We start from the raw sequence: 24,774 nt of genomic DNA, 5'->3' as shown, positions 1-24,774 counted from the left end.
ACAGTATGGCGTGTTTGACGCGTGCGCCGTTTGGAGGGGTACTCGACGTTTAGCTGTCATGCAGGGCGTTCACAGTGTTGGTGAAACGAAATAGGGCAAGTTAAAGGTGGTAATAATCGTGATTTTGCTTACCGTTTCGCGTGAACAAGTGAGTGTAAACATTGTGCGAACGATAAAGCAAAAAGGTAAGTCAGAAAGGGCTCGTAAAACGCCGGACGGGGGTCAGCGGCTCTAGGTCGGCGCAATCATGGCTGCTTTTTGTAGGTGTTGCCGCTTATACCAAACCCCAGCTACTTAAAGCCCTTTAAACCGTTCAAAACAACATTTACCACTCAATATTGAAATGTACAGTTAATAACCACTATAACAGTCAGGGTTAAGTGTTTAGTGTCGCAATTTTTTGTGCCCTTAATGTCAGTGAACTTTGAGGAAATTGGAGCACAAACATATAGAGGCCACTAATTTTAAAAAAATGTTTTTACATCCTACTAACCGTTTATTATTGTTTGGAAAATCATCATTTTCAACCATGCTACAATGTCTATTTTTAAACATTTTTGGGATAACTCTCACTATCATTTCCAGTCATTAAGTAATTTGTTAATAATGTTATGCTCACTGCCCATATAAATATGTGTGTGTCTGCGTGAATCATCTCTTTTTATAACCCATACACTTGATGTCCCTGAAATATTTCCCATGTTTATTGTTTTTTTTTGTTTTTGGAGGGGAAAACTGTTGTTAATAGTAAAAACATAGATCATTCAGGGCCACTAGTTTGTTATTTCACCACGGTGTCCAGATTCTGTAAATTTGTATTGGTTGCAAAGATAACTGAAGATTCTATTACATAAGATCCATTAATGGGTCACCAGTAAACATTACGAGAAAGACTGTTTAAAAAGCAAACTCTTAATTACCTAAATTACAGAACTCTACTCCATTTGGGTGGTTAAACTGTAACATATTAAATGGAATCATTTTAGCTAAAATTAATTGAATTATCACACTAAGTCAAGTACTGTGATTCTTATTGGATAATTAGTAAGCTGATTAGATTAAATTATGTAATGCAAACTTGCTGGGTAAATTTGTGGGGTTGTTTCAGGCCTAAAATTTAACTATATTCTCCATCTTGAATTAGAGTCGAATAACCTTAGCACTTTAGTCATGAGAGGTCAGTTTATTAAAACCCCAAATATGCAGTGGGCGGTTGCTTGTAAATTACCTTGTTAATGCTGTTATAGTTGGTGATGTAACTTAATAAAGTCTGTATAGGGTGTGTAAGACCCAGAAGACCAAGAAAGATCTACTTTTCTGTCTGATCCTAGAGTGAATTTAAAAAAAAAAATGATTATTAAGCCTATCCTGTGCGTTTTCCTGCAAAGTTTAATTTTAAACCACTTCCAATGCTATTTTTAATGTTTTGTTATATACCAGGCCTGCCAAATTGCCTCTTCATTGATTAACAAAACACCAGGCCTGTAAAGTTAACAGGTTGTTTTTGTGATCTCCCTTAAAAATGTGATGATTCACCCTGTTTGGTTTCGACTACAAAAAGGTCCGCATTTCGTTTTGGCTTGTCGAATGCCTCTGGCGCCCTGGAGACTGCTCCGAACGATCGATCCGACCGTTTTCTAGGACTCTTATGAAAATCGTGCAACGCACTCCTCCTATCATTACCGAACCCGGTTTGTTTGAATTCCCTTAACTAAATTCAGTTTTCCTAAGCCGTAACACAGTTTCGGTTACGGAATTTCCTTCTTTAGTGCGGGGGCCGCTGATGTTGTGACTTTTTGGTTTCAGGTGGCCAGCCTAGCTGGATTAACGTGAAACGACCATGACCACAGACATAAGTATAGTGCGGTGGGACCCCACCATCCAACAACAAATCGAGGAGGATTACGAATACGACGGAGGAAACTCGTCTTCCAGATTGTTTGAAAGGTCTCGGATAAAGGCTTTAGCAGGTAACTGTTTTATAGGTGCTTAAACCAAACTTTCCCCTTCGTTGTCGATAAATATTTACGTTTATAAAGTGCGTTTTTGGAGCAAGGTGATTAAAAATACACCAATTTTCTTCTGTGACCCTGTATAATTAAACTATCTTGGTTGGCTTTGTTTATTCACTCAGTGTGATTGGTTATTATCAGCTTTTATCAAAAACCAAACTGTTTCCTGTCTTATACAGTATTCAGTTAAATGCGCTCTTATGGCAGTGTGTTTAATTACACAAATGAGTGACAATCACTGTTTTGACAAGTTTGTTATTGAACTTCGAGGTAAATAATACGCTAAATTTGATTACTTGTAAATTTAAAAGCAGAAAACTGATTCAAATGATGGTTAAACTACTTACATTCAAGTGCTTCTTTGTTCTGGCCTTTGCCTTAGCTTCAGCAGTCTGTAAACTCGTCTTGTGCGCGCACTGAACCGTTAAATAACACTTTTTTGTGGTTTTTCTGGTAAAAAAAACGATTTTTAAACGAAAACTTCTAGTAAAATGACATTTAGTCTGAAAGTGAGGTTAAGTCCACTTTCAACTATTTCTATGTCAATTATGCAGATCAATGAATCAGTATAACTGGATGGGACATGCCGTATTTCAATCAGAGATGTAAAAGTCAAACAACTCGGTTTTAACAGTAAATAACTTAGTTATTTGGCGTTTTAGGTAAAAACGCTATATAGGGTGGTCAAAAGAGAATTTTAAGGGCTACAAATTGGTATATTGACCTACCCTATAATTGTCAAAATAACCGAGTTATTGACAATACAATGGAGTAGTTTACAGGGTGATTTAATGAATTTTTAACATCCTTGTAACTTGTTTAATTTTCATTTTATAAAAAAATACCAAATATACAGGGTGTCCCAAATTTGAGCAACAAACCCAACTTATAATTTTTTATTCGATTTTTGGAATCTACGTCAAATTCTAGGTCTACTTGATGTAAAATGTTTGTATCGATATTCAATTGTTGTCAGCCTTACTTTGACCATACGTCCATAACTCGTTTATTTGAATCACCCTGTACAAAATCACCGTATAACAAAAGAAAGCTAATGAACGGGGCTATCACGTGACGTTGAACGGGCACGGCTAAGTTGCCCCGTTTAGCCGCTAGAGGGCGTCAAAATTGACTCTCGTTTTTTGCAGTTTTTGCTCAATATCTTAGGAACGTTTCTGGTTAATGGCCTGAAATTTTTACCACAAATGCACCTCGATAGGATGCACCTTTTACCTTCTATACACTTTGTTGGTTACCATGCACCGTTTGACCTTGAAAAATTAAAAACTAGAATTGTCAAGAATTTTCAAGGGTTACCTTCTGATTTTATTTAGAAAATTTGAAATTTTTAAAATTAACCTCAACTGCTTAAATACCTTTAGGTTAATAGTACAAAAATGACGTAAAGTGTCATTTGTCAAAATGTCATTTTGCAAGAGTGCCACGCCCTAAAATGTCAAAATTGATATAATTTCAAGGTCATCTCCGAAACGGTGCCAGTTAGAGCAAAATGGACGTCAGATTTGTGTTTCCCAGGTTCAAATTAGTTAAAAAAGTTACTTTGATTAAGGAAAATCTAAAATGGTCGCCGTTAGTATAGTAGGCCCAAAAAATCCCCAGTTTAGATTAAAATTCCGTGCATTTCTCCAGAAAATTGTCCATAACTCGCTTATTTCAAATACTTTGTATAAACACACCGTATAACAAAAGAAAGCTAATGAACCGGGCTATCACGTGACGTTGAGCGGGCACGGCTAGGTTGCCCCGTTTAGCCGCTAGAGGGCGTCAAAGTTGACTTTAGTTTTTTTTGCAGTTTGGAATGAAACTTTTACCTTCTATACACTTCTTTGGTACCATGCAAAAAAACTTATCAACCATCATCATTTACGATTATGAACATTTCCTGTGTGCGTATATCCTCTTGCTAAATAGTATTACGTTAATAATTATGAAAGCCTTTAAAGCTCTCGGTGCTTATATGCGATGGGTATAATTCAATTAGATTTGATTGGGAATGCCGGTCGCGTCTATAAATGCATTTAAATGCCATGAAATTCAACGTCCTCGTATCGTCTATTTATAATTAAGTACCTTGATGCCTTTACAGTTTCAAATTAATGAATTTTGACATTTTCAGATGAGAGAGAGAGCGTACAAAAGAAGACGTTTCAAAAATGGGTAAACTCGCACCTAGTGCGTGTAAATTCACGCATCACAGACCTGTACACCGACCTGAGGGACGGCAAAAACTTAATCAAACTCCTGGAGGTGTTGTCGGGTGAACGTTTGCCGCGTCCAACAAAAGGCAAAATGCGCATTCACTGTTTGGAAAACGTGGACAAAGCCCTCCAGTTTCTCAAAGAACAACGAGTCCACTTAGAGAACATGGGTTCGCACGATATAGTCGATGGGAACCCGCGACTTTCCCTCGGTCTGATTTGGACCATAATCCTGCGCTTCCAAATCCAGGACATCACAATCGAAGAAACGGACAACCAAGAAACCAAGTCGGCCAAAGACGCTTTGTTGTTGTGGTGCCAGATGAAAACTGCCGGCTATCATAATGTGAACGTGAGGAATTTCTCCACGTCCTGGAGGGACGGTTTGGCTTTCAACGCTTTAATCCACAAACACCGACCCGATTTGATCCATTTCGACAAGTTGTCAAAGTCCAATCCAATTCACAATTTGAATAACGCCTTCAATGTGGCTGAAGACAAATTAGGCCTGACCAAACTGTTGGACGCTGAAGATGTTTTCGTAGAACAGCCCGACGAAAAGTCCATAATCACTTACGTGGTCACCTACTATCATTACTTCAGTAAAATGAAGCAGGAAACTGTACAAGGAAAGCGTATTGGGAAGGTCGTAGGAATTGCAATGGAAAACGACCGGATGATTAAAGAATACGAAGGGCTTACCAGTGATTTACTGCAATGGATTGAAGCTACCATAGCCGCCCTTGGGGAGCGTGAGTTCGCCAACAGCCTAGTAGGCGTTCAGCAACAACTAGGACAGTTCAACAACTACAGAACCGTGGAAAAACCCCCGAAATTTGTCGAAAAAGGCAACCTAGAAATCCTGCTGTTCACACTCCAGTCAAAAATGAGGGCCAACAATCAACGCCCCTACACCCCTAAGGAAGGAAAGATGATTTCCGATATTAACAAAGCTTGGGAACGACTAGAAAAATCCGAACACGAACGCGAACTGGCTTTACGGGAAGAACTAATCAGACAAGAAAAACTAGAACAACTGGCCGCAAGATTTAACAGGAAAGCCAGTATGAGAGAAACTTGGTTAAGCGAAAACCAACGCTTGGTGTCACAAGATAACTTTGGACGAGACCTGGCAGCTGTTGAAGCTGCCGCGAAAAAGCACGAAGCCATCGAAACCGACATTCTGGCTTACGAAGAGCGCGTGCAGGCCGTAGTGTCGGTGGCTGCTGAACTGGAAGCCGAAAACTATCACGACATGGAACGGATCAACGCCAGAAAAGAAAACGTCCTACGCCTATGGAATTACTTGCTGGAATTGCTTAGAGCACGTAGAAATAGGCTGGAACTGTCGTTACAGTTACAGCAAAACTTCCAGGAAATGTTGCACATCCTGGACGCGATGGAGGAATTGAAGACGCGTTTGCTGATCGAAGATTTGGGCAAACATTTAATGGGAGTGGAGGACTTGTTGCAGAAGCATAACCTGCTGGAGGCAGACATTAATATTTTGGGTGAACGTGTCAAAGCGGTGGCCAGTCAGAGTCAGAAGTTTGTCGACGTGGAAAGTGAGGAAGGCTACAAACCCTGCGATCCTCAATTGGTGTTGGAAAGAGTGCAGCAGCTTGAGGAAGCTTACGCTCAGCTTGTTAGATTAGCCGTGGAACGTCGTTCCAGGTTGGAGGAGAGCAGAAAGTTGTGGCAATTCTACTGGGACATGGCTGATGAGGACAATTGGATCAAGGAGAAGGAACAAATCGTGTCCACTTCTGATATTGGGCATGACTTGACAACTGTTAATTTGTTGCTGAGCAAGCATAAAGTACTGGAAAACGAATTGTCAGCTCACGAGCCGCAACTCGAGTCCGCTTTGAGTGTTGGCGAGGAACTGATCCAATCCGGCCACTTTGGTGCTAAAGAAATCCAGGATAGATTGAACGAAATCCGCGAAGCCTGGAAACACCTACTCGATTTGGCCGCATATCGTCGGAAGCGTTTGGAGGAAGCCGTCGACTATCATCAATTATTCGCCGATGCGGATGACGTTGATATTTGGATGCTCGACACTCTCAGACTGGTTTCCAGCGAAGATGTGGGCCGTGACGAAGGCAACGCCCAATCCTTACTCAAAAAACACAAAGACGTCACTGACGAACTCAAAAACTACGCCAGTGTTATTGATTCTCTCCACCAGCAAGCTGACGCTTTAGGTCCCGAAGTTGCTAACTCTCCAGAAGTATCCCAAAGACTGGCATCAATCGACAGCCGTTACAAGGAACTGCTCGAACTGGCTAAACTCAGAAAACAACGTCTACTAGACGCCCTATCCCTGTACAAACTATTATCTGAAAGTGACGGAGTGGAGCAATGGATCAGCGAAAAAGATCGCATGCTACAAACCATGATTCCTGCTAGGGATATCGAAGATGTAGAGATCATGAAACACCGTTACGACGGTTTCGAAAAAGAAATGAACGCCAACGCTTCTAGAGTTGCCGTGGTAAACCAGCTGGCCAGACAGCTGCTGCACGTGGAACACCCCAACTCGGAACAAATCACTGCCAGGCAAAATCAACTGAACCAAAACTGGGCGGAATTACGCGAAAAAGCCGAAGCCAAACGTGAAGAACTCAACTCCGCACACGGAGTGCAAACCTTCCACATCGAATGCCGTGAAACCACCACGTGGATCGAAGACAAAGTGAGGATTTTACAAGAAACCGACAGCTTACAAATGGACCTTACTGGTATCATGACGTTGCAACGTCGCCTATCTGGTATGGAACGAGACCTGGCAGCAATCCAAGCCAAACTAAACTCACTACAAAAGGAAGCTGAAAGTATCGAGGGAGAACATCCGGAAGAAGCAGCAGTAATTAGGGAACGCATTGTACAAATTCAAGTAATTTGGGAACGACTCACGCAAATGTTGAAGGAACGTGACGCAAAACTAGAAGAAGCCGGTGATCTTCATAGATTCCTACGCGACTTGGATCACTTCCAAACGTGGTTAACCAAAACCCAAACCGATATCGCGTCGGAAGACACTCCCAACTCACTCTCGGAAGCTGAAAAATTGCTGTCACAACACCAAGCCATACGTGAAGAAATTGACAACTACACCGATGACTACACTAAAATGATGGAATACGGGGAGAAAATTACCGCAGACCCCAGCACTCAAGATGACCCACAATACATGTTTTTGCGTGAACGCTTGAAGGCACTGAAAGATGGTTGGGACGAAATTCATCAAATGTGGGACAACCGGCAACATTTGCTGTCGCAATCTTTGAGCTTGCAGTTGCTCGAACGTGACGCACGACAAGCTGAAGTCATTCTTAATCAACAAGAACACACTCTCAGTAAAGACGAAATTCCAACCACACTCGAGCAAGCTGAGAACCTACTCAAACGTCACGAAGCATTCTTGGCCACCATGGAGGCCAACGACGATAAAATCAACACCGTGGTGGAGTTTTCCAGAAGACTGTGCGACGAAGGTCACTTTGCCTCAGACAAAATTGGCAAGCGGGCTGATAATTTGGATGAGCGCCGTCTTGCCAACAAGGAGAAGGCTCAAGCTCTGTTTGAACGATTGCGCGATCAGCTCGAACTACACCAATTCCTCCGCGATTGCGACGAACTGGGTGAATGGATTCAGGAGAAACACATCACCGCCCAAGATGAGACTTACAGGTCTGCTAAAACCGTCCACTCCAAATGGACCAGACATCAAGCTTTCGAAGCGGAAATTGGCGCCAACAAGGAACGTTTACTCAACTTGCAACGCGCCGGAGACGAGCTGGCTAAAGAAAAACCGGAATACGTCAACGTGATCAAACCCAAAATTGAAGAACTGGCCGATCAGTTTGACGTGCTGGAACAAACCACAAAGGAAAAGGGCGAACGTCTGTTTGACGCTAACCGAGAAGTACTGATACACCAAACTTGCGACGATATCGACTCGTGGATGAACGAACTCGAGAAACAAATCGAAAGCGATGACACCGGCTCTGATTTGGCCTCTGTCAATATTTTGATGCAGAAACAACAAATGATCGAAACTCAAATGGCCGTCAAAGCTAGACAAGTGGACGAACTCGAGAAACAAACAAAAACTTTAGAAACCGCCGCACCTGACAAGGACATCCAGGAGATCAAAGTGAAAAAAACCAAAGTCGAGGAACGCTTCGAGCTCCTTAAACAACCGCTCATTGAACGGCAACGTTTGTTGGAAAAGAAGAAAGAAGCCCTGCAATTCAGACGCGATGTCGAAGACGAGTTGTTGTGGATAGCCGAGAAAATGCCACTGGCCACCTCCACTGAATACGGCAACAACCTATTCCAAGTAAACACTTTGCAAAAGAAGAACCAATCCTTGCAAACTGAAGTGGATAACCACGAACCACGCGTCAACACCGTATGCAATAACGGTCAGAAACTAATCGACGAAAACCACCAGGACGCTGTAGAATTCGGTAGATTAATTGCAGAACTGCACAAAGCGTGGCAGGAACTGAAAGATGCCATAGAGAATCGCCGGGCCAACTTACTACGTAACGAACGGGCCCAACAATACTTGTTCGATGCTAACGAAGCGGAAAGTTGGATGAGCGAACAGGAACTGTACATGATGGTTGAGGATCGTGGCAAAGACGAAACGAGCGCCAGAAACTTTATGAAAAAACACGAAAGTTTGGAAGCTGCCGTAGAAGCGTACGCCGACACCATTCGCAGTTTGGGCGAAACTGTTAAAGCTTTAAGCGCCGAAGGCCATCCTCTGGCAGATCACGTGACCGTGAAACAGCAACAACTCGACAAACTCTACGCTGGATTGAAAGATTTGGCTCAAGAACGTCGGGCTAAGTTGGATGAAGCCTTGCAGCTGTTTATCCTCAACAGGGACGTGGGCGATTTGGAACAATGGATCGCAGACAGAGAGGTGGTGGCCTCTTCACACGAACTAGGACAAGACTATGATCACGTGACCTTACTTTGGGAACGTTTCAAGGAGTTTGCCCACGACACTGAAACGATCGGCACTGAAAGAGTGGCCGGTGTGAATGATATTGCCGATTCCCTGATTGAGGCTGGACACTCTGATTCGGCCACTATTGCCGAATGGAAGGATGGACTGAACGAGGCCTGGCAGGACTTGCTGGAATTGATTGAAACTCGAACGCAAATGTTGGCCGCCTCCAGGGAGCTGCACAAATTCTTCCACGACTGCAAGGACGTTCTGAGCAGAATCTTGGAAAAACAGGTGGCAATGTCGGATGAATTAGGCCGAGACGCCGGTTCAGTGTCGGCTCTGCAGCGCAAACACCAAAACTTCATTCAGGACCTGCAGACTCTACAAAGTCAAGTGCAGCAAATCCAGGAGGAGTCTGCCAAATTGCAGGCCAGTTACGCAGGCGATCGCGCCAAGGAAATCACCAATAGGGAGCAAGAGGTTGTGGCGGCTTGGGCCAACTTACAGCTGGCCTGTGATCAACGCAAAGGCAAACTGGCCGACACCGGTGACTTGTTCAAGTTCTTCAACTTGGTGCGGACTTTGATGCAATGGATGGACGATGTGGTGCGACAAATGAATACCAGCGAGAAGCCACGCGACGTGGGCGGCGTGGAACTGTTGATGAGCAACCATCAAAGCCTCAAAGCGGAAATCGACGCTAGGGAGGACAATTTCACTTCGTGCATCAACTTGGGCAAGGAACTGCTGAGCAGGAACCACTACGCTAGCGCAGAAATCACCGACAAACTGGTTACGTTGAATAATCACAGGCAGGGTGTGGTGCAACGGTGGGAAGAACGGTAACGTTCCTCAATTTAAAATTTTTTAGATATTTATGATAAACATTTAGATGGGAAAACCTGCAATTGATCCTGGAGGTCTACCAGTTTGCTCGGGATGCCGCCGTGGCGGAAGCATGGCTTATCGCCCAGGAACCGTACCTGATGAGCAACGAGTTGGGTCAAACTATCGATGACGTGGAGAATTTGATTAAGAAACACGAAGCGTTCGAGAAATCGGCCGCGGCTCAAGAAGAACGTTTCAGTGCCTTGGAGAGATTAACTACGGTACGGCACTGCTTGTGTGTATTAGCGTTATTTCACGAATAATTTCAGTTTGAAATTCGCGAAATGAAACGTCGAGAAGCGGCCGAGGCTGAAGAAAGAGCGCGCCGAGAACGCGAAGAGGCGGAACGTAGGGCGGCCATTGAAGCCGCCTCCAGACCCAAAGAACCCGAACCGTCTTCGTCTGATCGTCCAGATGCTGGTGCGGTTGCCGTCGAGGAAAGATCAGGTATTAACCACCCTGTATATAAATGTAAATATTTAAAAAAACAAAACTAAACCGCCCCATTCTAATTTGCAAGCAGCTTCTGGTATGCAGCGGTCGTCTATTAAAGCCGTTTCTTCTGGTGAAGGTAAACTGAAGTGGGAAACTTCGATAATCTCTAAAATTTATACTCTCTGATACATTTATACTATACAGTGTGTGTCTGATTAACTAATCAATACTAGGACGCACTGTATAATCACTGCACAGATTAACAAACATTTCCGTACTGGTTGAGGGTCTGTGGATACTGTAACTGTCCCGACAAAAGTTCTTTAATGCTTTTATCTTCCAACCGAATTAATGTCCCAAAATGCAATTTTCATTCGCTTTTAATATTAATTCATGGTAAGTAGCACGTGTTTTTTTTGCTGGAAAAGTAGGTTATTGTCAAAGAGTTACTAACCACGACTTACGTTTATAGTTGTTTAATTTTTTAGGTTATTGGATAAGAAATTTAGTGAGGATTCCAAAAATGTGCTTGAAACACTCATTTTCCCACTACAAGTGGGTTTTACAGGCGGTTTTGTCTTTGAATGTCCTTTCAAACAGTGTTTCTGCCAGTTTAAAATTTGACACTGCTTTTTTTCCTAACTATACCAAATTGTGTAGTGTTTTTTAGGTTATTGGATAGGAAATTTAGTGAGGATTCCAAAAATGTGCTTAAAACACTCATTTTCTCACTCCAAGTAGGTTTTACACGCGATTTTGTTCCTGACTCTCCTTCCAAACAGTGTTTCTGGCAGTTCAAACTTTGACACCGCTTTTCTTCCTGACTGTACCTCTTTTTGTAGGGTTTTTAATGTCATTGGATAGGAAATTTAGTGAGGATTCCAAAAATGTGCTTAAAACAGTCATTTTCCCACTCCAAGTGGGTTTTACACGCGATTTTGTCCCTGACTGTCCTTTCAAACTGTGTTTCTGGCAGTTCAAACTTTGACACCGCTTTTCTTTCTGATTGTACCAAATTGTGTAGTGTTTTTTAGGTTATTGGAGAGGAAATTTAATAAGGATTCCAACAATGTGCTTAAACTTAACCAACGAGTCGGACGATAATGTATGCAAAATTGATTATTTTTTCGCCGGTTATGATCTAAAGATCACATGATGCCACAGCACATGGAGGTCACGTGACTTTTGAATCAACGCATTTGGATCCGAGTATATTTCTATCCTTTTGTATTTGTATTCAACAGAGAGAAATAGACTCACATTATTTAGTCGACATCCACCATTACCGACAGAACTAACTGTCACTGTCATTGTCAAGGGTGCCTGTGATTTCGATTTGCCGTATAGAACTGACAATTATTAGTATTTTCGAATTTAGAATTTACCGTAACAAATTCATTACCATTATTAACTCATTTGTTGTGTGCATACTGACTAATTTAAAGGTTGAGTGACAATTTGTAAATTTATTGCTGCATTTACAATCACTTTCAAGTTTGACAGAGAATCTGTACAATTTTAGGTTAGATACATACATGGTAAGTGTGATTGTTGTCGTATACGTAAAATCTCGTTAACCTAATACAAATCTTAACAACTTAAAAGATAAAAATCCTTGGAAAATTCAAAATGTAGTAAACGAAACATCAATCTAACCTATAAATTGATCATTTTGCTTGCATCTGTCAAGCAGCTTGACGCACTCCAAAGCACACTTTGAAGTCAAATTGGAATTATTTTTAATGTAAATGTCACAATTTCATAACAAAGTTGACTTTGAAGTGAATGTAAACGTAGCTTAAGTCTATGTGCAGCATTTGTATGAATCCGAGTACAGTTTGTGATTGGTTTGTAAATTACAAAACGAATTTGTGCATGATTAACTAACGCATGAGCATGTTGTTGTTCTGTAGTGCATGACGGAGTGCAGCAACGTCCACAAACAGTAGGAAGCACCCCTTCGCCCCCCAAGCCCGCTCCTAGGTCGCAAACACGTAAGTAGTGTAACCATCTGTCATTATTAATTTGTGCGTGACGTCAAAAATAATGACAGATGATATAATATGCAACAATTGATGGTGTTATGGTGGGTGTATATTCATTTAAGATTTAATTGCGCATGTGTTCAAAGCTATCAAAAAATGTCAACTGTGTACCTCTTAAATGAATATAAACCCACCTTTATGTGTTCAACGAGAGATCTCTCTTGTAGAGAGAGAGTTTCTCTCTCGTGTGTGGTGTTTTGCTTTTGTAAACGTGTTATTTTTGTTTTGCTTTATCCTCGTTTGCTTGTTTTTCTCGTAAGTGTCCCGATCCGAGGAGAAAACGAAACGCAAGGACCGGTCCCGTAGCAAATCCCCGTTCCGCAGTTTCAGGTGGAAGAAGAGCAGCCCCAAAACCCATTCGGGGGCTCATAGCGACGACGAAGGCGCTCTAACCTCTCTGCAAGGTATTTTTTGCTCAAATAATGTCTCGGATTGTTAGATTCGGGGGTAATATTTGTTAATCTGTGCCGTTGTTTGCGGTGTACACGTCCGCTGTGTTATTAGAGGGATTTGTGTTGGCAAAAGCCAGTTTTTCGGTTGACAGAACATCTTGATTTGTGCACTTAAAGAGTAGACTTTAACTAATTAATTCTGACCAGAAGGATCCAGTCCGGACGACGAAGGTTTCGAAGGCAGCTTGGTGAGAAAACACGAATGGGAAAGTACCACAATCAAGGCAACTAACCGTTCGTGGGATAAGGTGCGTTCACCCCAAATTTTTAGGTTAATTGTTGTTGAATTGTGGCGGTAATTCAGGTGTACGTGCTGCTGAGAGGCAGCCAACTGGCCTTCTACAAGGACGGAAAAACTGCGAAATCCACCCCCGATCAACGATTTAAGGGTGAAGCTCCGCTCCAACTTCACGGTGCTACGGCCTCCGTCGCCTCGGATTACAAAAAGAAGAAGCACGTGTGGAGGCTGAAGTAAGTTACATTCCTGGCTCTTGTAAAGATTAAGCATCCGCGAATTTTATTTTACGTATTTTTTTTGACACTTAGATTACGGATTCTATTTTAAAAAAAAATTGCGGTAAATCCCACAATTTTCTTCAGAAAATTTTTGTACGATAATTTGGTGGAAGAACCACACTTCACAAGACAAGAAGTCGGTTCGATGTTGCCAAATGATCTGCATTATACCTATAACCTTGAAACCGGCAACTATGCTTTGACCTCTTAATTGAAGAAACCTTGAATGACATCTGAAGTTGACGTACACACTGTCAAGTATCAGTTTTCCTCAGAGATGCAAAAGCGGTAATTTTCGGGTCGGAAAATTTCAATTTTTGGAAATTTACCGGAAAATTACTTTATGCTTAATAATAATAATTTAAAATAATAATTGTCAAACTTATCGTGCATTCCAATGAGATAATTTAAGACATCTATAAGCGCCATTTGCACCGTCGTACTTTAAGCTAAATTAAGTGTGGTTTAGAATGTGACTTTTTTCACCGGTACTGTCACAGTCTGACCCACACGGTGCCACGCCCTCAACTGTCAAAATTGAGACATAATTTCAAAATGGACGTCAGATTTGTGTTCCCCAGGTTCAAATTAGTTAAAAAATCACTTTGATTAATGAAAATCTAAAATGGTCGCCGTTAGTATAGTAGGTCCAAAAAATCCCTAATTTAGATTAAAATTCCGTGCACTCTTCCAGAAAATCGTCCATAGTTTGCTTATTTAAAACACCCTGTATACAACCACCGTACAACAAAAGAATGCTAATAAACGGGGCTATCACGTGACGTTGAGCGGGCACGGCTAAGTTGCCCCGTTTAGCCGCTAGAGGGCGTCAAAGTTGACTCTCGATTTTTGTAGTTTACCGGAAATTTTCTGGAAAAATTTTCAAAATTTTAAATTTAATTTTCCAGAAATTTTACTTAAAAAAAAATTATGCGACGTTGCCAGACGCTTTTTTTTTTGTTATTAATATTTATTGTTTTTATTCATAAAAATATGTTTGGTAGTCTAAATATTCGATTAGTATAGGTGGCAAAGCTTAACTGTAACTAATTGTACTGCAATATTATTTGTACAACTCATTGTGTAACCGCTATTCAAGCCTATCTTTGACAACGTCGCAGCAGGGAGTTTTTTTTTTTAAGAAAATTGTGATGTCAGCAAATTTTCTTTTTTTTCTCTTAAAATTTGGTGTTTTCAAAACTCGTCGGATGCGTAATGTTTACGAGACTGAAATGACATTTTGACATTTAGATTGGAATCGGGCGGAGAGTTTCTGTTCCAAGCTCAGAACGACGCCGAAATGAACACGTGGATATCGCACATTAACGCGCACGCCGACACGACCGCCTCCGGCCCCTCCCGCTCGCAAACCTTACCCGCTTCCGCTCAGAAAGAGGATCAGAAGAGACGCAGCTTTTTCACGTTGAAAAAAACATAAGTTAGGTTAGTTCGAGGATAAGGTAAGTTATCAAAAATGTTACTTTGTCCCCTTAAATCTCTTTCTCTCCCTCTCAGATTTTTAATTATTGAGCTACTTTTTTCATCACTCACGCTTCACCTGATTGGGTTCCAACTTCGCTCTTGTTCTGTGTCGCCTTATGCGAAATTATATTTTCTGGTTGCACTTAGGGACTTTTCTAAAAAAAAAAATATGAGTGATCTTAAACTGTTTTGAGGCAGCCTTACAATATATAGGGAAATATATTTAAAATGGTATTATATGATAATATTATGTATTAAAGTATCCAATTCTGCTATAATGACTGCCGTTCTGGTATTTGCTGTTTAGAGTTTTTTGACCATGTTCGTAGTACGGTAGAATAGACAGTATTTCCCTGTATGCCAGTGTACTAAAATTCATTTCAAAGAAAGCTTCGCCCTCATTGGCAAGTTTTAAATCATAATAATACCTAATTATTGTATTATGAAATGTGTATTTTTGTGTTACGTTCGTCTTAAATTTTTTATTTTTTTGTTGCAATAATTTATATTATAATTATTAACAAAGGGCTTTGCTTAGCGAGGTGAGACGATATGACGAGTCAGATTATTTATATTTGAGGTCTTTTATTTGTATTTTGTAGAATTACGTCTATTTTACATATTACAATGTCGCTTTTAAAATGGAGTTATATTACATAAATAAATATTGTTTTTCGTATAACACCCTGTGTAGTACATTTTGACAGAAAACAGAAAATACAGTTGTCTCTCTCTTGTGCACCAAGTTAGACAGAGACTAAGTATAGGCAACCTGTCAGCTGACGCTGATCAAGTTGGCCGCGGTCATGGTGCGTTGTTAAAAAATTGTTCTGACAAATTACGTGACTCTCGGGGGATTTTTGTCGTGTTTCTTCAGATTGGTGCTAACAAATCGCTGTATTTAGTGTATTTACCTTGAATGAGTGCAGGAAAATGAGGGTAAGTACGGTAATACAGTGGTTTTTCACTATTCAAGTTTCGTAGTGCTCTGCTGGAGTGTTTAGTCTTAATTTATTCAAAATTTTACGTGGAAACGAGTGAATTGCAGGCCTACGTTGAGTTTTGAGTTTAAAAGTTTAATTTGCTTTGAAAAAGTCTTTAAAAATTGAATTTGTATTCAACCTATCAAAATCCAAGCCTCCTTGATTGTATATTGTGACATTTTGGCCGGCCCTTGTCTAGTCACTTGTAATAGACAAGGACGGAAGGTGTTTGCAACTTATAGGCAACCAGGCCATACAACGCATCGTCAAGTAGGCTATGAAATTTTGTACTACTTTTCTGGATACACCTAATAATCTGCTATTGTTGTTGGTTTTGTTAGCCTTTCAAACCACACCGGTTGCCAATTATAGAGAAAAAAAGCCAAGATTTAACCAAAAAAAAGTATATTTTCACTAAATTAAAAAAATATCACCCACAGTCATCCTGAAATTAAAACTCATCTGGGCGTTTTAAACGATTTATTCGGTTTGTCCGCCGCTGTCCTCTTTTTCGTCACCAAATCCTCGATTATCCACGCCACCGCTGTCACGTAAGTACAGAGGTTTAGTAAGTGGAGCGTTACCACGTAATTGTTTACCGCGTCTCGGATCCAACCTATACAAAAATATTAATGTAACACCCTGTAGTACATTTTGACAGAAAACAGCAAATCTAGTTGTCTCTCTCTTGTGCACCGAGTTAGACAGAGACTAGTATAGGCAACCTGTCAGCTGACGCTGATCAAGTTGGCCGCGGTCATGGTGCGTCGCTAAAAAATTGTTCCGACAAATTACGTGACTCTCGGGGGATTTTTGTCGTGTTTCTTCGGACTGGTGCTAATAAATCGCTGTATTTAGTGTATTTACCTTGAATGAGTGCAGGAAAATGAGGGTAAGTACGATATTGCAGTGGTTTTTCCTAATTTAAATTTCCTACTACCCTGCTTAGAGTGTTTAGTCTTAATTTATTCAAAATTTTACGTGGAAACGACTGAATTGCAGGCCTACGTTGAGTTTTGAGCTTGAAAGTTGAATTTGCATCGAAAAAGTCTTTAAAAATTTAATTTGTATTGAACCTGTCAAAATCTAAGCCTTCTTGATTGATTATTCTGACATTTTGTAATAGGCAACCAGCCATACAGCGCATCGTCAAGTAGGCCGTGAAATGTTTTACTACTTTTCTTTAGCCCGAAAATTTGGAATACTCACCGACAACTGGTCCTAGTATTATAAAGAGTAAACCACTGGTTGCCAATTGTAGTCCGGAGGCCGCTGGCAATCTTTCTAACGGCACATAGGACGGTATAACCAACGCCATAAAGATGGTTCTCAGTCCTTTTCCGGCACCAATGATGACGGCCACCGCTAAGCCCCACGCGTACGTTTGCGTGTGCACCAGAACTGGAATGTGTCAAATGTCAAAATTCTAGGACCGTTTGACAACAGAAAGCGGCAAATCCACTACTTACTTACTCGTCCCAAAGCCATGGCCAGTACGCCGATCAAAAATAACGTTTTGTTCTCCCATCCGATTCGATCGGCGATAAACGGTATGAAAAACCGGACAACAATATCGGTGGCGCCTAGCAACGACATAAAAGTAGCCACTTGGTACTCCCCGAAATGGAACTCTTGCAGTACCATGGGAGTTAAAATGGAAAAATTCAATTCCGCAAAATTGGCCACCGTAATCCCCAGCATCAGGTTGACGTAAATCGGATCTTTAAACAGTTCAAAGTCGAAGAAAATGGAGATTTTCCTCCATATGCTCATCTTCTTGTCCTCTTCCAGGGATTTGGTGGTTTGGTCCCTTTTTTTAATTTCCTTGTACTCAGTCAGAATTTTCGCCGCTTCCTGTAGGACTCCTGTTTCCTTTGAGGAATGATCTTCTTGCGGTTCAATTTCTTCCGCAATTGCGGGTTTGTTTATTTGAGAAATTTTTCGTTTTCCTTGGGAATTCGATCTGTCCCTACCTGGAATTTTACTTAGTTCAAGCGGTTGGTGGAAAGGGGTTACCTACCAGATTCTGGTAGGTTAGTTGTGGAGGGTTTTGACGACATTGGTTTGGAGTTGGGTTTGGAACTTTTACTGTTTGAAGCTAGTGACAACCTGGAACCCATATTCGACCTGGAGTACCACCCATCGTTGTATTTGATCATCATTGGAGTACCAGGATCCGTAATTTCGTATCCTAAAAAGTTTTCTAGTTTTAGTGTTGTAAGAGTGTGGAAAAGTGGTACATTACCAGTATGTACAGGGTCATCTTCGTTTTGCAAATACTGACTGGAAATCATGCTAGTACTCCGGCGTATTTTGTCCCAATTCTTCTTGGCTTTACCGTTTTCCAATAAAGCTGCCGATTCAGGATTCATATCCTGCGCACACATTTAAATTTTAAACTTTTACTTTTATAGGGTGACTTACCCGAAACTTGGTGTGCCATTCCACCGGTTGTAAGAGCAAAGAGCACACAAAGGCGTGCAACGCGAACCCCGCGAATATCAGTACCGTCCCATTGACACCGTACTCGTGGTTCAGGGCTACGATAATGTAGGGCCATACTATCGGCCCCAGGGCGGTCGTTGTCCAGGAGAAACCGGTGGCCACTCTTCGTTTCTCCCTGAAGTAGGTGTTTAAGGCCAGCGCGTTGGATGATTGAGTTACACCAATACCAGAGCCTGGAAATTGCGTTTGAGTTAACTAACCCGAACTGGAGTGGGTTAAACTAACTTTAACTTACCGTAAAACGCTGAGTAAAGTATTATGTAGCCCCAAAAACTGTCGCAAAACTGGCACAGAAACAAAGAGGAAGCGACCAAAAGTGACCCACACATGGCCACCTGTCTGTAAGAGAATTTTCGAAAAACTGGCCCGTTCAGTAAACCTGCACAAAATGTAAATAGTTATAAAACTGACCCTTAATCTATAAACCAACCACCGCCCTCTATACTAGAAAGCTTAAAATGTCACTTTTAAAGTTTTTCGTTTTATATGGTCCAGAGTGCGTATGCTTGAAACGAGGGAAGAGAGTTATCAAGAGAAAGACCTATAGAATGTGACAGAAGCCCGTTATTGTCAGCTTCTTCTGTGACATTCTATCGACACTTCTCTTGAGAATTTCCTGCGTTCAAGAATAGTATCATCAACATTTTTTAGACCACCAGACCTGCCAAGGCAACTACAGAATAGATTTCCTTTATATACAGAGTGTGTCAATAAATCTAAAATGGGAAGTCCATTATGTCAATTTCTAATTCCTTTTGAAATTAAATGTCTTCAAATCGTTAAAGATTTATGGACCAAACAGAGGGAATGTGACGTCACGATGTCGTAATTTGACAGTTGGTTAGATTAAGATAATGTCAAATTACGTCAACATGACGTCACCCTCTGTTTGTTCCATGAAGGTTGTGGCATTTCTTAGACCACCAGACCCGCCAAGGCAACTACGGAATAGATTTCCCTTATATACAGAGTGTGTCAATAAATCTAAAATGGGAAGTCTATGGTCCAGGGCACTAATGGGAGCGATGCACGTCATCAGTGAGTTTGACGTTTTGAAAATCGAAGCTCGTAATTCCGCCATTTTGACAGTTACATAGGTCTAGTTTTGAGCACTGTGTAGCCCGTAAAATCCTCTTTAAATCCCTTGTTAGAGAGTTATCGCAACTGGTAATAATTAGAGAGTTATCGTATGAGGAACCTTAATTTTACTCTCTTAACTTTGACAGCTCGTATATCCGCCATTTTGACAGTTACAGAGGTCTAGTTTTTGATCATTGTGTAGCCCGTGAAATTCTCGTTAAATATCCGGTTAAGATCCGGTTTTTCCGGTAAAAATTCATCTAATCCTCAAAAAACTAAATTTCCACAATACAAACAAACGCAAACTGTCACCGCTATTTCCGCCATATTGGAATTTTTGACAGCGCACCTTCTAGGCTTTCTAGTATAGTAGGCGATGGACTCACCCATTCCAGCATTAAAAGCCGAATTCATATTGATAATCGCTGTGGTTTCCGCCCTGGAGATTTGCAGTGTACTCAGACGGGCTTTGAACACTAAACCAAACTGTTGGAACATTGGGAACGTACTCAACTGAAATTTGACGTTTTGTTAGCAAATCTCGTCGATTTTTAACCAACAACGAGCCGGTACGTTACTGAATCCACAAGCAAACACGATCAACCAGCCCCAACCCCCGTCTGGGGGCTCGAAATCCGGATCGGACACTCGGAGCCGTCGTCTTCGGGGCTGGGGGGCGCTTATCACTATCTTAGGTCGGTCATCGCTGATTATTTTTTGCTCCATTACTGGTAATTGGTCGATAATCCAAATTTTCTAACTGTTCCGTCACCTGAAAGTATATTATCAAATACAGGGTGGTTCAAATTGATTCAAGTGTAAAGTAAAACTAAACTGCAGTCGAAAAAGTGCCCCCTAGCGGAGGAGCGCAGCTTTTGACGATGTCACGTGTGAGTGTGGGTGGAACAATCGCCAAACATTCTTAAAACAGCCCAGAATCTTACTAATGCTCTTGAAACAGCCTAGAAGCTTTAAAAAGAGTCTAGAACAGTTTAAAAGCTTTCAAATGTTCCTAAAACAGCTTAGAAGCTTCGAAAAGCGTCTAGAACAGTTTAGAAGCATCCAAATGTTCCTAAAATAGTCTAGAAGCTTCAAAAAGCGTCTAGAAGCTTCAAACTGTTCCTAAAACAGCCCAGGATCTTCAAAGAGCGTCTAGAACAGTTTAGAAGCATCCAAATGTTCCTAAAACAGTCTAGAAGCTTCCAGAACAGTTTAGAAACTTCCAACTGTTTCTAAAACAGTCCAAAGGCTTACTAATGCTCTTGAAACAGCCTAGAGGCTTTAAAAAGCGTCTAGAACAGTATAGAAGTATCCAAATGTTCCTAAAACAGTCTAGAAGCTTCAAAAAGTGTCTAGAACAGTTTAGAAGCATCTAAATGTTCCTAAAACATGTTAAAAGCTTCAAAAAGCGTCTAGAACAGTTTAGAAGCTTCAAAAAGCGTCTAGAAACTTCAGACTGTTCCTAAAACAGCCCAGAATCTTCAAAAAGCATCTAGAACAGTTTAGAAGCTTCAAACTATTTCTAAAACAGCCCAGAATCTTCAAAAAAGCGTCTAAAACAGTCTAGAAGCTTTAAAAAGCGTCTAGAACAGTTTAAAAGCATCCAACTTTTCCTAAAAAAGCACAGAAGCTTACTAATGCTCTTGAAATAGCCTAGAAGCTTCCAAAAACCTCTGGAAGAGTTTTATTTTAGTTTATTAATTTAGATTACTTTTTTTTCTTGGGACATGTACTTAGGGCTTGCTAGCTCCGAAAGAGGCCACTTTTCTTGACACTTTGGCGGTTATTTTTTATGTACTTTCTACCTTTCCAGCGTATCCTATACTATATTAATTAGGACCACCCTGTATAAGTGATTATAAGATTTACGATGTAAGGAGTGGTTTAGTTGGATTGTTTACAGCTTGATTTATCACCAGATATGAGAATTTCGAGTCATTGTTTGGTTTAAAGCCCACAAAATACCACTATTTTACATGGGACACTTATTTGTATCAATAAGGTGTACTTTTGCTTCTAATAAGTATGTTTTATTATGATAAATCCCATTAAAATGTCAATAAGCAGTTTCAAACAAATTTGGACCGTACAGACGCATTTTTTTAGGACTCTCAACGTGTCCGTGACGTCATGCGACAGTTGGTCACATGACCACTGTATATTCCCTCTTTCCTTATGGTTAGTGTAATTTTAAAATTTCCCAGTGTAAAAGCATTGTATATTAACCAAATATAGTAAGATATTGCTTATGAAATGAATTCTCACCTATTTTGGAAACTACAATAGTTCCATCTATCCGCAGTTTACAGAAGTTAATTTACTTTATGCTCGCGTACGAATTTCATTACAGGTTTCTTTTATATCGCTGTTTTCCCACCATTATTTAAAAGATCAAAACGCCAGGTCCGGCTTTAAAATTATTTTTTTTGTGAAATCAACTTTTACGGCCGATTTTTAAATTAACAAATTATTGTGACGTCTATTACAATTGTAACGTTTGATAAAATTTAATCTAGTAAAATAACAATTCTGAATATACAGGGTACAATGGTAAAAGACAGAGAGAGAATATTTTAAAACAAACGAATTGTTTATAAATAAACATTTCAGAGCACAGAGAGTGCTCTGATATTACTATATTATTTTATTTATCACACTTAACAAACGGAAACTTACTTGAAGAAAATTATTATAACACAGACACGTCTCACACTATAACTGCACAAATGGGTACTACTACAGGATCGTTTTGCGATTGTATTTAATTGCTTTCGCCAACCGTAACAGAAACTTTTCCGGTAAATCCGTTTCAGCAGAACGGTATCTTATCGAAATATGACTTATCTCTCTACAATCCGTTCGACGGCAAAAAAAGTGATTAGATTTGCTGGTTATGCGGTGTGACTTGCCAAAAAATGTGGGATTACAAAACGTTTCCTTGGGTACGTTTACCTTTGATCCTTACGCACCATCAGCACCCACTTAAAACCATCACCGGCGGTACAACCTCGTGAAACGTCCGCACTTGGTGCTCCTCACCGCCACACTACTGTCCTTGGTCAGTCAATCTTGGTTACACACGGAAAACAGTAATCATTTTGTAATGCAAAAATGTATAATTTTTCAACGATAACACTCGGTGTATAATCAGTTTTTAAATGTATAACATTCTGACTGAATAATTATTGGTTGTGATTGACGGAAAAATATGCAACAGATGCGAACTGAAATAGCTTTTGGTTTGATTGGCTCCGCACCAAAAACAATTATCTTCAATGACGAGCACGTGCTAGACAAACGTAACCGATCCAGTATCGATTCTCCATTTCAACGTTGACAGGACTACCGTTAAAACGATATATCTACCCTTTTTGTAGTTGTTCTACCGTTCTCCTGTTTTTTTTCGTATATAATCTACCGTTTTTAATTACTTTATTGCCATTATGGTTTTAGGTTGTTGGATAGGAAATTTAATGAGGATTTCAAAAATGTGCTTAAACCTGGCATTTTTTCACTCCAAGTGGGTTTTATAAGTGATTTTGTCCCTGACTGTCCTTTCAAACTGTCTCTCTGGCAGTTCAAACTTTGACGCAGCTTTTCTCCTTGACTGTACCAAATTTTGTAGTGTTTTTTAGGTTATTGGATAGGAAATTTAATGAGGTTTTCAAAAATGTGCTTAAAACTGTCATTTTTTCACTCCAAGTGGATTTTACAATCGATTTTGTCCCTGACTGTCATTTAAAACTGTCTCTATAATAGTTCCAACTTTGACACTGCTTTTCTCCCTAGCTGTACCAAACTTTGTAGTGTTTTTTAGGTTACTGGATAGAAAATTTAATGAGGATTACAAAAATGTGCTTAAACCTGTCATTTTCTCACTCCACGTGGGTTTTACAGGCGATTTTGTCCCTGACTGTCCTTTCAAACTGTCTTTCTGGCAGTTCAAACTTTGATGCAGCTTTTGTCCTTGACTGTACCAAACTTTGTAGTGTTTTTTAGGTTATTGGATAGGAAATTTAATGAGGTTTTCAAAAATGTGCTTAAAACTGTCATTTTTTCACTCCAAGTGGATTTTACAATCGATTTTGTCCCTGACTGTCATTTAAAACTGTCTCTATAATAGTTCAAACTTTGACACTGCTTTTCTCCCTAGCTGTACCAAACTTTGTAGTGTTTTTTAGGTTACTGGATAGAAAATTTAATGAGGATTACAAAAATGTGCTTAAACCTGTCATTTTCTCACTCCACGTAGGTTTTACAGGCGATTTTGTCCCTGAGTGTCCTTTCAAACTGTCTTTCTGGCAGTTCAAACTTTGATGCAGCTTTTGTCCTTGACTGTACCAAACTTTGTAGTGTTTTTTAGGTTATTGGATAGGAAATTTAATGAGGTTTTCAAAAATGTGCTTAAAACTGTCATTTTTTCACTCCAAGTGGATTTTACAATCGATTTTGTCCCTGACTGTCATTTAAAACTGTCTCTATAATAGTTCAAACTTTGACACTGCTTTTTTCCCTGACTGTACCAAACTTTGTAGTGTTTTTTAGGTTACTGGATAGAAAATTTAATGAGGATTACAAAAATGTGCTTAAACCTGTCATTTTCTCACTCCACGTGGGTTTTACAGGCGATTTTGTCCCTGACTGTCCTTTCAAACTGTCTCTCTGGCAGTTCAAACTTTGATGCAGCTTTTCTCCTTGACTGTGCCAAACTTTGTAGTGTTTTTTAGGTTATTGGATAGGAAATTTAATGAGGATTTCAAAAATGTACTTAAACCTGTCATTTTCTCACTCCAAGTGGGTTTTACAGGCGACATTTTGTCCATGACTGTCTCTACAAACTGTCTGTCTGGCAATTCAAATGTTGACACCACTTTTCTCTCTGACTGTACCAAACTTTGTAGTATTTGACAGTGGTCATGTAACTATCTAGTTAAATTGTTTTCCAAAAATCACGTGATATCTGTGACTAAACGTCGAAACTGTCAAAAATTGCCTAGAATTTGCAATAATTACTTATTGGGTTAATACTTAACCCAATTTTGGAAGCAAGACGTGTTTCTGAGACTTATGACAGTTATTTTGACAATTGTCACGTGACCGTCTAGCTAAATAGTCTTCCAAAATCACGTGACAAATGTCAATAACGTCAAAATTGTCAAACCATGCTCAAAAGTTGCAAAAATCA

General features: G+C 40.2%; 2 protein-coding genes across 19 annotated transcripts; one reads left to right on the top strand and one right to left on the bottom strand.

Annotated features, from left to right (window-relative positions):
• The first annotated feature begins 25 nt into the window (after positions 1 to 25).
• Positions 26 to 15,703, top strand: beta-Spec (spectrin beta chain). Of its 17 annotated transcripts, none has more exons than XM_081990554.1 (12): positions 26 to 185; positions 1,807 to 1,970; positions 4,150 to 10,045; positions 10,096 to 10,312; positions 10,361 to 10,538; positions 10,615 to 10,662; positions 12,440 to 12,520; positions 12,832 to 12,975; positions 13,171 to 13,271; positions 13,328 to 13,494; positions 14,791 to 14,999; positions 15,055 to 15,703. In XM_081990554.1, the coding sequence occupies exons 2-11, from the start codon at positions 1,841 to 1,843 to the stop codon at positions 14,975 to 14,977; spliced, it is 7,149 nt and encodes a 2,382-aa protein (XP_081846680.1). In that variant the 5' UTR covers positions 26 to 185; positions 1,807 to 1,840; the 3' UTR covers positions 14,978 to 14,999; positions 15,055 to 15,703. The 17 variants fall into 17 exon arrangements, with proteins under 17 accessions (XP_081846680.1, XP_081846681.1, XP_081846679.1 ...); XM_081990555.1 differs by having other exon boundaries at positions 10,612 to 10,662; positions 13,174 to 13,271; XM_081990553.1 differs by having other exon boundaries at positions 10,612 to 10,662.
• A 689-nt stretch (positions 15,704 to 16,392) lies between these two features.
• LOC145736258 (uncharacterized) lies at positions 16,393 to 22,845 on the bottom strand. Of its 2 annotated transcripts, XM_081990580.1 has the most exons (10): positions 22,542 to 22,842; positions 20,163 to 20,361; positions 19,976 to 20,102; positions 18,745 to 18,888; positions 18,429 to 18,682; positions 18,250 to 18,379; positions 18,025 to 18,195; positions 17,474 to 17,977; positions 17,214 to 17,405; positions 16,393 to 16,620 (listed from the first exon to the last, which is right to left on the bottom strand). In XM_081990580.1, the coding sequence occupies exons 2-10, from the start codon at positions 20,313 to 20,315 to the stop codon at positions 16,463 to 16,465; spliced, it is 1,833 nt and encodes a 610-aa protein (XP_081846706.1). In that variant the 5' UTR covers positions 20,316 to 20,361; positions 22,542 to 22,842; the 3' UTR covers positions 16,393 to 16,462. The 2 variants fall into 2 exon arrangements, with proteins under 2 accessions (XP_081846706.1, XP_081846707.1); XM_081990581.1 differs by lacking the exon at positions 16,393 to 16,620 and having other exon boundaries at positions 17,220 to 17,405; positions 17,478 to 17,977; positions 22,542 to 22,845.
• Positions 22,846 to 24,774: the final 1,929 nt, after the last annotated feature.

Source organism: Ips typographus, linkage group LG12 (assembly GCF_016097725.1).
Source record: "Ips typographus isolate SLU linkage group LG12, UJ_Ityp_2.0, whole genome shotgun sequence".
Lineage (NCBI taxonomy): Eukaryota > Metazoa > Arthropoda > Insecta > Coleoptera > Curculionidae > Ips > Ips typographus.
The sequence above is the reverse complement of the archived record's forward strand: the minus strand, read 5'-3'. Positions and strand labels throughout refer to the sequence as shown.

What these genes read in the sequence shown, in the direction of transcription:
- beta-Spec (XM_081990553.1), top strand. Translation starts at nt 1,841, where the DNA reads ATGACCACAGACATAAGTATAGTGCGGTGGGACCCCACCATCCAACAA. An exon ending in TCGGATAAAGGCTTTAGCAG is followed by an intron (nt 1,971 to 4,149) that starts GTAACTGTTTTA and finishes TGACATTTTCAG; the next exon opens with ATGAGAGAGAGAGCGTACAA. An exon ending in CTAACCGTTCGTGGGATAAG is followed by an intron (nt 13,272 to 13,327) that starts GTGCGTTCACCC and finishes GCGGTAATTCAG; the next exon opens with GTGTACGTGCTGCTGAGAGG.
- LOC145736258 (XM_081990580.1), bottom strand. Translation starts at nt 20,315, where the DNA reads ATGGAGCAAAAAATAATCAGCGATGACCGACCTAAGATAGTGATAAGC. An exon ending in AATGGCACACCAAGTTTCGG is followed by an intron (nt 18,380 to 18,428) that starts GTAAGTCACCCT and finishes ATGTGTGCGCAG; the next exon opens with GATATGAATCCTGAATCGGC. An exon ending in AGATGACCCTGTACATACTG is followed by an intron (nt 18,196 to 18,249) that starts GTAATGTACCAC and finishes AAAACTTTTTAG; the next exon opens with GATACGAAATTACGGATCCT.